This window comes from Pelecanus crispus, chromosome 14 (assembly GCF_030463565.1).
Source record: "Pelecanus crispus isolate bPelCri1 chromosome 14, bPelCri1.pri, whole genome shotgun sequence".
NCBI classification, from domain to species: domain Eukaryota; kingdom Metazoa; phylum Chordata; class Aves; order Pelecaniformes; family Pelecanidae; genus Pelecanus; species Pelecanus crispus.
The window spans coordinates 637,679-648,098 of record NC_134656.1 but is presented as its reverse complement, the minus strand read 5'-3'; the positions used below and the strand labels follow the sequence as shown (position 1 = coordinate 648,098).

Here is a 10,420-nt window from a genome sequence, read left to right as displayed (position 1 = left end):
TGGGATGCGGTGCCCGTGGGGGCATTCCCGGGGGATGCGGTGCCCGTGAGGCGATTCCCGGGGGATGCGGTGCCCACCGCCCCCGTTTCACCCCCCGGGCGGCGCGGGAAGCGGGGCCGGTGGACGCCCGTGACCCCCCCGGGAAAGCCACGGCTCCCACGCAAGGGAGATGCTGGGGCACTCGGGGGGGTGCGCGGCTCCTGCACCCTCGCCTGCTCCCCGCTGCAGCCCCGGGAGCGGGGACGGGAGCCGGGACACCCACCCCCCCCCGCCACACGGACGTGGCTGGGGTCCGGCTCCCGGTTTTTAAACGTTAAGGGACGAGCAAAGGTGCAACCCCCCCGCGTGTGCCGGGGATCGCTGCCCCACATCCGTCTCAAAATGAAAATCCCGGGGCCTGGGCAGGCGTGGGCTCAGAGCCGCCCCCGGGGCCTGGCCAGCGCAGCGCAACCAGGCAGGGAGCTCCCAAAATCAGCCCTCCCGGCAGGGGGAAGGGGGCTCCGCACACCCCCCTGCCAGGCTGGGAACGGCAACGCCTCTGCCGCAAGCAGCGTTGAGCGCACAGGGCGAGATCCCGATCTGCCTTCGGCTGCGTGAAGCTCGAGGCCAAATCCGGTGCCACCGCCAGCGCCTGCCCAAACCCGCGCCTTGCAGCAGGTCGGAACCGTGGCGCCGTGACCTATGCGGTTTATACAGCTATTTCGAAAAGTCTAAAAACATAAAAAGGAGCCTGGAGGCAGCGTATCTCCACCCTAAACACCAAGCTTCATCGCTGAAGGGGAGGCACAGATGCAGACTTCACTCACCCGATATTATCTGTGCGCTACATAGCAATCTGAAGGATATTTGCTCTCTAGCTAAACGGTAAAAATCAGATTATTTCAGGTGTTTTCTGCCATGAGATGACAGATGCTTGCTACAAAGAGATTCTTTAAACTGGACTTGAAAATGCAAACTGTATTTCTTCGCCCTTCCCTCACCAGGGTTCCTCCAGCAGAAAGAGCAGGAGCATTTTTCACACCACCGCCCCGCGAGGCAGGGTCCCCCGACTGGGGGAGGGCCCCGCGCACGACTGCTGGAGCCGCACCGTCTCGTACCTGCGTTACAAATCAATAGTTTTAAAAAAGTTCTAGCTGCTGCGGTGTTTTCCGCATGTCAGAATAAAGCCCGGATCAGAGCAGAGAGCATTGATCTCTGCCCAAGTTCATTACTCCCTCTATCGTTAAAAGCTGCGGGAAGGAGGGAGCAGCGGTAATGGGGGACCCGGGCGCCCGGCGGCCGTGGCTGGTTGGGTTCAGAGGGTCCCACTTTCGGACAGCAGTGAAGGGCTCCGGGCTTCCCAAGGGAAAGCTCCCGGAAGCCGGCGGCAGGCACTCGGCACTGGGAAGGAGCGGGAGGATGCTGGAGGAGCTTGGGAGGCACCAGCCGCTGCGCCCGGGGGGGGCAGCCCCCGCACCCAACCATCGCAGCGGGGTCCCAGGGATGGGCTCCGTGCTCTGAGCACAGAGACCCTTGCCGTGGGCCGCAGCGGGCTCCAGCCGCCCCCCCGCGATGGTGGAGCGCGGCCCCCCCGGCCGGGACCAGCGAGCAACTACAGCTGCCTCCGGGGAGCGGCTCCGGGCTGGATCCTGAGCGAAGGAAAAGCATCCGATCGCCCAGAGGCACGCGTGCACCAAAACACGCGTGCACCAAAACACGGGGCTCAGGTACAGGGTCAGCTGCAGCAGGAAAGAGCAGCGAAGGCCAAGCACGAGCGAGCCCCGCGGTTCGGGCAGCACGCTCTCGCGGCCGCTGCGTGCCCTGGGGTCCCTGGGGACCTGCACGGGCCCAGGCTGAAACGGTGCCTACAGACGGTACCCCCTCAGACCCGACACCCCCACTTTGCGAAGCACCCACCCGCGGGTGCGGCCGGAGCCAGGGGTGTCACCCAGCGGGGACCGTGTGTCCCGGGCACGGGTCCCCGTCCCGAGCCCAGCTCCCGCGCCCCCGTCCCGAGGGGCGGCACGGCCCCCCCAGCCGGGCAGGACAGCGAGCGCTGAGGCTGCGGGGCTGCACTCGAGGGCTGAAACCTGCCGGGGTCTTCAGGGAGATTTAAATCACGCCCCGAGGAAGCAAAGAGAGCATAAATTCCTCTTGGAGCTGGGAACACCTCCAGGTACAGAGCCTGAATTAAGTCCCATTTCCAGCTGATTTTCTGCCACCAGAGCGGGATGACAAATGGACACCGAGCAGGCGGGGAAGGGGAAGAGCCAAGCACCCGCGCGTCTCGGGCGCACTTGGAACGTTTCATTTTCCTCCTCAATTTTAATTCACCAGTGAAAAGGCCCAGAGCAGATGCTGTCTGCTGTTGCAGCCACGCAGCCCTGATGAACCCCTGTGTGTCTGACAGGGATAGGAGGGAAGGTCGCTCGCACACAGAAGCGAGAGCAGAGCCAGCAGCTCCCGGACCAGAGAGACGCCGGCGCTCGCCGCGTAACGAGGTCCCTTATCTGCACACTCGCTATTGCTCTGACATAGCTGGCACCTCCCTTGCAGGGCTCCTGTTCCAGCCGAATGTGCCCGGGGACTCGCTCTCAAGGATGAAACGTTCCTTATCTCCGTTAGCGCCGGGTTTTCTGCCGACCGCTTCATTTCGCTTGTGCCGTTGGTTCTGCTCAGGATCGGCATCTGCAAGAGGGGGGGAATCCAGCGGCCGTTTCCACGCAGCAACACCAGAAAGACCCCGGCGGCACCGCATCCGCCGCGATCGCAGCTCACGCGCCCATGCTTTCCCTGCGATGCCCATCTGCTGGGCAGCAAAGGCGAGCCCGCGGCGCTGCAGGTTGCAGTGAAGCTCCGAAGAGCTGGAGGAGAGGTTGCAAGGGGGGGCCCAGCCACATCAGTGGCACCTCCCAGGGGATCGCCCTGACCGGGCCCCGGGAGGACCCAGATCCCCGGGGCAGGCGGGAGGATCCCCTCGCCGGGGCGCAGCCCTGGCCCAGCACTCCCCAGGAACCCCCAGCACCAAGGCGAGATGGGGTCAGTCCTTCCTGCGGGCAAGGAAGTGCCGCTCATGTTCCTTCTGACGCAATCCAGACCCCGCGCTTTCTTTCGGCAGCAGAGCTACCCAGCAACTGCATCTTCAGCTTAAGGCTTTCCTTAAGGAAGGAAAAAACCAACAACCAACCAAAAAAACCCCCACGGCTACTGAAGCGCTGAGGCTTGCCTTGTGCATTATTTCGAAATTCACCTTTCTAAGGGCTCGTGCGGGGGCACCCCAAGGCGCAGCACCCCTGCTCGGGGGCTCGGCGGGATGTTTGCCCTCCGGCCCCCGCTGCCTGCCCGCCGCTGCTCTCGCCCCCGCCGCTCCCCGAGGGCGGCCAGTCCTGCACCCCCAGCCCCATGAGCTGCAGGGCCGGGCTCGGAGCTCTCCCGAGGTCCGTGAGCCAACGCTCGAGCCCGCGGCCGCCTGGGAGAGTGGATTGGGTTGTTCATCTCTCTGACGGGCAGAATAAACACCCTCCACATTGATACGAGCTCATTTCTGATACTTGTTTAGAGACTTGACAATCCCTGTATAAAAGGATTTCCTTCCACGGCTGAAGTTTGACATTCCTGCATTATTAGATTATTTGCAAAGGTCTGCGTGCGCTGCAGGAAAACAACGCTACCGACATCCAACACTACAACCTTCTCCGCCACAAATCATCCCGGGCGCAATAAGCCACGGAGACAGCGCCCGTTCGGAAACCCCCGACGTAGAGAAGCAGCCAGGGAGGCAGCGGGGTGGGAGCTCAGGTGAGCAAACACAGCCCGACCACACCGGAACAACAAGCAAATAATAAAAATTAAATCAAATCACGCAGGGAGGCAGGCCCGGGAGAGGGCTTTGGGTATGGAGGGAACCCTGCCCAGACACAGCAGCCGCCGGGTTCAGCCTCCAGCACCGCCGCGGGCTCCTTGTGCCACTACCGGCACAGCCCTTCCCGGCGGCACGACCCAGCTGGGAGAGCACCGGGGCCAGAGCGTCCCTGGGGCACGGAAACGCGTCGGCTCCGTCCCCCTGCCCGGCTCCGGGAAGCCCCGGGGGTCCCGGCGCAGCGCGGGGGAAGGCGGTGGGATCCTCCACCACCGCGTAAGGGCTTCGGGAGTCACAGGGCTCTGCCCAGAGCCACCCCCGCGCAGGGCAAGCTTATCCAAAGCATAAAATTCAGAAGAAAATTACTTGAAAAGAATTATTTCTTCGGAGAACAATTCATGCCCATTTCCAGTCCATTAACTCCTTCCTCCTTCGCAGAACCCACCATCAGGTTCCCGACGGAGAGAAGTGCTGTCACAGGTGTCAATCATTGTGGCAGCAGTTCCCTCTTTCCAAACCATTGTTTTAAGGACCAAAGAAATCAAATGTTTAAAAAAAAAAAAAAATCAACCCAAAACCAAACCCACAACAACAAAACCCCAAACCAACCACCCCTTCCCCCTCCAAATTATTTACTGCCATGTGAGAAAAGCCTTCCCTAAAACCCAGGTCTTAAAAGAAAGAAATTATTTAAAAAAAAAAAAAAAAATCAATAGGTAAAGTGACTGATTTGTGCTGCTGAAGGTTTGTTTCCCTATTTTGACAGTGTCTCGTATTCAGTGCAGCCTGGGTCTCTCTGCCGGGATGCCAAGAGATATTCCTCAGTCATGATTTGCACTCATTTCTCCCCATTTAGAGAGGCTCAGCCGGCAGCGGAGCTGAAGATGGATTCAGACACGCGGCAAGGACGGTGCCGGTCTCCTGCGGCCGCCGGGAAGTGCCGCCGGCTCCCGCCGCGAGGAACCCAGCGCTTCTGCAGCTGGGGTCTGACGCCTTCCCCGGCGCCGCCGGCCGCCTGCACTGGGGCTCCCACCCCGTTCCGCACCACGGGGCTGGTGGAACCATCCCTCCGCCGTCCCTCCCCGCGCCGGCTCCCCAGGACTCGCCCCAGCCCCAGCCGAGCCCGGACCCGGCCTGGGCAAACCCCGCACGGAGCGCAGAGGAGGCCGATGGCCCTGCAAACTGGGGACAGCCTCTCCCCCGGCCCTCGCTGCTCTCCCGCGTTCCAAATCCTCCACTAGCGCTCAGCAGCCTCGTGCACCCGGATCGCGACCCGGCTCAGCGCCCTGGCAGAGCCCAGATGCCAGGTGACGGGCTCGCATCCCCTCCTGAAGCAGCTTCCCGGGGGGAGCAGATCCCCACACCGCGTCCCGGGGCCCCGCTGCGGCAGGAAGGGGGAGCACTGGGGCAAAGGGCACTGGGGAGCACTGGGGAGCACTGGGGAGCACTGGGGAGCACTGGGGAGCACTGGGGAGCACTGGGGCAAAGGGCACTGGGGAGCACTGGGGAGCACTGGGGAGCACTGGGGAGCACTGGGGAGCACTGGGGGCAAAGGGTGACTCCTGCTGCACAACGCCCTCCCCTCTCCTTTCTCTCAGTGCAAGTTTCCTACCTCCCCATCACCAGAGTGCCTCATCAATCATGTTCCCTCTAATTAACTTCTAATTTACCTCTTTAGTCAAATCTGTTTACAATCAGAGACAAGAAAACATGACCCAACGAGAGGTGCGACGAATATTGGTCTCTCTCCCCGCACGCTCCGCTGCCTCCGCGCCGCAGCCCAGCCCGGCACGCAGAGCACGGGCGGCAGCGGGTGCATCAGCCCCGCGTCCTGCCCAAAGCGCCCATCGGGGCTCTTCCCAGCCGCGCCCCGGCCATCCCTGCCTTGGGAAGGCTTCAGCCTCTCCCGAGCGCGAGCTGTCCCACCGCCCCGAGCCCTCGGGGCTGCCTCGTGTCCCACGCGGCGCCGCCGGCACACGGCCGCCTCGGAGCGGGCAGGGGAGGGAACGCGTGGCTTGACGTGCCGAGGGCTCACCGATGAACCAAAGCCACCCGGTTCCTGTCGCCTCGCGAGATGTCCCCGCCATTGCCTCCAGCAGCTCGGAGCCCGCCGGGCGCTGCCTGGGGTCTGCGCCGCTCCCTCGCCCCGCTCCCAAAAAACATTTAGCCCAAAATCCAAGTGATGCTGCTGCTCCCCTGGACTGAAACTCAGGGTCAAAAAAATCAGAAGGGGTTAAAGCAGGGAACAAACCCCACTGTCCACAACCTACAAATGCCCATTAGGAAAATGCACTGTTATTAGCTCAACCCTTTAATCCTCCCCCAATTACAGCAACAACATTCTCCACAGCTGCCAAGGCTCACGGCGCCCGTCCTCACACCTCCAAGGCTTTTCCGCACTGCTCAGCGTTACAGCAGAAATGCGCTGGCCTGCAGCAGCACATTAAGCTGAATAATTATCTTAATTAATAACAGCGGGCCCAGGTGGGCACCCAGCCCATGCCAAGGACCAAGGCAGGGGATCCGGCGTCGCCCGGCAGCGGTGCTCCCGGTTGGGGCAGAGGTGCACGGCGGTGCCGGGTGCCGAAGGCTCCCCCGACCGCAGGAGAGGCACGAAGCACCCTCCCTGCCCCAGGCGCCCCACGGATAAAACCTGCTTCTGAGAGAGCAGCTCCGCTCCCCCAGGCCCGAACCAAGATCACGAGTAATAAATTAAAATTTTAAAATTAATTTTAAAATTAAAAAAATTTAAATAAAAATTAAAATTAAAATAAATTTTAAAATTGGTCATCACCCTTTTCCAGTGCACCTCCCTCTCCTCACCAAATTTCGTTATTTACCTGCTAAAAACATTTACGGAGCAGGGATTTCTCCAAGCCCATCTCCCAGCCGTGGATAGGGACGGCGCTGGGAGCGGGGGGCTCCGATCGCCCGCCCGTGCCGGCCTGGGAGGCTGGAGAGCCAGACCCCGACGCAGCACCCCCGCTCACCAACACCCATCGGGCCCTGGGGATGCCAAAGGGGGTTTTTATGCTTTACCAGGGTTTTGTACAGATAACGGGTTTCATACGTCCCAGACGGGGCAGGGAGCTGCCTTCAGTCCCTCCGGTGCACCGGGACTGCCAGGCAGAGGATCCTGACTTCTCTGCAGTGGGGTTCCTTCCTCTGAAAGAGTTTGGAAATTAGGAGGAGAGAATAATTCATCATCCATCTTGTAAAAGCCTGACTTGCAATAACAAGCTCTGTGCTAATTCCTCAGCAACATCTGGAGCATCCTTATCTATCACAGACGCACGCGATGGTTGGGCTGTGCTCAGGTAGGCACGGGCATTTTACCTTTTTTTAATCCCCACAAATATCTCCTTCGGCTCAGGAAGGAAAAAAGTGAAAACGCTCCTCCGCAGTGTTCCTTCTCCCAAGGCCAGCCCGTCCACCAGCACAGGAGCTGCCGCTGCCATCGCAGCCGTCCAGCGAACCCACACGCCGCGGCACGAAGCCTTGGGTTCTTCCACCCCGCCCCTTGGCGCGAATACTCACAGCAAGCGTCCGCTGGCACAACCCACCGCGGCAGCCACCGACACCGAGCAAGTGAAAAAACCCAGAGGAAAAGTACCCTGAAACAGCCCGGCGAGAGTCGTTAAAGCTCGGGCTCGTCCCTAGCGCGCACGCCCGCTCCAAGAGCGGCGCTCAGCCCAGCCGAAGCAGCAGCACCCCGCGCCACCGCGGGGGACGCGCCACGTTAAACCACCACTGCCTCAGTGCCGATTCTCTCAGTGAACTACCCAGGGACTTAAAGGATTTGGGGAAGCGCTTTGAAGAGCTAACAAATTACAAAAAGGGAAAAAAAAAACCCCAGTCAAAGAAAAGCTGTCTTATACAAGAGGAACATTCATTACGAGCAGCCTGAGCTCCCTCCAGCAGCACCGCTCCCGGAAAGCGAGCCGGCCAGCCATCAGAGCAGGGAATGATTTCCAGCCCAGAGTCTCCATGTTTGGTAACCCAGCTAACGCATCTAGAATGGAAATGGTAGAGGAGGAGAAATTTGCTTTCTGAAAGCAGAAGCCCAGCCGAAGCAGCAACACGGGAGAGGGGTTTTCGCTGCCGCCAGACGCCGCTGGAGATTTTCCCCATCTGAGAGGAGCCGACTCAGAGCCGCGATCGTGCACCGCACACGCGCACCAGCTCACTAACCGTGCACCGAAATGACCACACACATGCGCACGTGTGCAGCAAATCGAGTGAAATTGGATTAAAGACGGTACATTTAGATTTTAAAAAAAAAAAAACCAAACCCTTACCTTGCACTCAAGCAGTTTATAGTACTATTTTCAAGATCCTCCCTGCCCTCTTCCCCGCCAGATACACGGCCACTACTTTTCAGTCAAAGCTGTTTCACGTTCATTAAGTTCCCCTCTGCTCTGCCTCAAACCTCCTTCCTCACACCTCCTCCCTTTCTCCTCGGCTTCTCACGAGACGGGACACAGCAGATCATCTGCCAGGAGGAAAACCAGAGAGCAGCTTTGCCCACAAATCCACTGCCTGTGGTGTGGAAAGGGAACAATTCCCAGACTCAAGCAAAGTAAAAAAACTAAACACATCTGAAAGATTAAGGAAAAAACACCTTTAAGAAAGTGGGTTGAAAATAGAAGAAAGAAACGAGGAATTCAAACAAGTTCTGCACCAGAGATGTATTTTTGCAGCTTTTTGTGGCTGCTGAAACCATGACTTCCATGTTGATCCCCTGAATAACAGTGTTTGATAGCACCCAGGCCAGCAGAGCCTACGCAGTCATGATTGAAGGAAGCCTTTAAGCTTCCCTGACAATGCATTTTTCTTGGAGATAAAAAATGAATGCTGCCAGCATGCAAATCTCTCTAAATTAGGCAAGGCCCAGCTTGCTGGAGCTGCGATGTTTTGCGATGACAGTCATTAACTTTAGCAGAAGAAAAGAGGATGCGGGAAAATATTCTCAGCTCCTTCTTGTCCCAGCTGGGAGTCACTGCTCGGAGAAGCAGTGGGGTTTGGCACGCTGACATCTGAAATTACACTGCAAGTGCAGAAGGGTAACAGAAAAATGAGCTGCGGTCTGTTCCACCGCAATCAGTAAGTCGGTCAGAGGCAAATCACTTGGTCTTGCTGCAGCTCCCAGAGCGCTCCTGCAAAAGGCTGCAGGAGTGGGGTTTTCCCTCTCCTATTGGTGAACTTATTGCTGCTATAAAAAGCCAGACTCCCAGTTCAAGAATCAGAATACTGATTTTCTACAGAACAAGCACAGCCAAGACCTAAAGGGCATCAGTGGAATTTGGGCATTTTATTGATTGCTTACATCCCCTCTTGGTTTTGAGTATAACCTGGACAGGCTCACTCCGACATCCCTTTCAGGAGGGGTGACGGCCGACTGGCTCCTGCCAAAGTTTGCCTTTGATTCTGACTCACCTTTGGGAAGATTTAGCAGGAATGGCTAACGTGGTTGATTCCTGGTTTCCCTCTGCCACTGCAGAACAGTTGAACCAGACACACACCAATGCCTCAGCCTCCCCAGTTTAGGTCAGTGCAGCGCGTTGTACGTTTTCATTAACGTATCAGGCTAGAATAACTCGCTAACAATCTCTGAGCTATCTGGGCTTCCTCTCTATCCTCCCTCTAATGCCTTTACTGTTGCATTGTTTCACACTGATTGCCGCAGTTTGATTTGGGGTTGGGGTGGAAATCTAGAGCTGCCCTAACGCAAGGTATGCGGCTGCAATCCCACTCACAGCAGACTACTTAAATAACAAACAAGGAATTTAAAAAAAAAAAAAGAAAGCAAACTATCTTTAATATCTCCAAAATCCCATTCAGAAGCAGTTTCATAGAAACATGACTTTTATCGTGCAATCAAGGCTGGAGGAGGGCAGCAGAAGGAGGGAGAACCAGATGCCGTGTCCTTGTGGGCAGACACAGAATTTGGCCCCCGAGTCCTCAGAAATTCTCCAGCAGATCCAGGATCCGCTTCTGCTCGCTCTCCCGAAACTCCTGGTTCTTCCCATCCCCGATGTTCTCCGCGTACTCTGTGGGGGAGAAAGCAGACAGACAACAGGCTTTGAGTGAGATACTAACGAGCGATGGGCACCTTCTCTTGCAGATACCACAGCAGAATCTAAATCTGCATCCACTGCAAACAACGGAATGGGAATTTATGCAAGGAGCATTGATGGTTTTTCTCCCCATCCCCAGGGTTAAAGCTTTGCACCATGGACACCTACCAACCCCTCTTTAAAAGCTTTTGTAGCAAACGGAGACCGTAGCAGGAACGTCCTGCTCTCGTCACTAAGCAGCACAAGCCCAAGCAGACACTAGCACCCCGAGGCAGTACCCGTTCCCTGGCTCTAACCATTTAGAAGCCAGGTGTTCTTCCCAACTCCTCTGTTATCCCAACAGCTGGCCTCTCTCAGCCCAAGAAATTTAAACCAGTCCTGGACAACACCAGCTTTCCCAGTCCCTTTCAATGCCGAGTATCATCAGGGAAGGTCAGGGGCTGCTACACAACTGCTAAACATTCCTAACCCTGGGTTTAACCTGTTTGTTGTCCAAGCATCCCAA

The 10,420-nt window shown here is 57.8% G+C and overlaps 1 protein-coding gene across 1 annotated transcript in view; it reads right to left on the bottom strand.

Annotated features, from left to right (window-relative positions):
- Positions 1–9,658: 9,658 nt before the first annotated feature.
- CTNNBL1 (catenin beta like 1) overlaps positions 9,659–10,420 on the bottom strand; it is a 55,250-nt gene continuing 54,488 nt past the window's right edge. Inside the window, exon 16 of the mRNA XM_075721107.1 lies at positions 9,659–9,888. Within this exon, the coding sequence (XP_075577222.1) occupies positions 9,800–9,888 (89 nt within the window). The 3' untranslated portion in view covers positions 9,659–9,799. The remainder of the gene's footprint in view (positions 9,889–10,420) is intronic.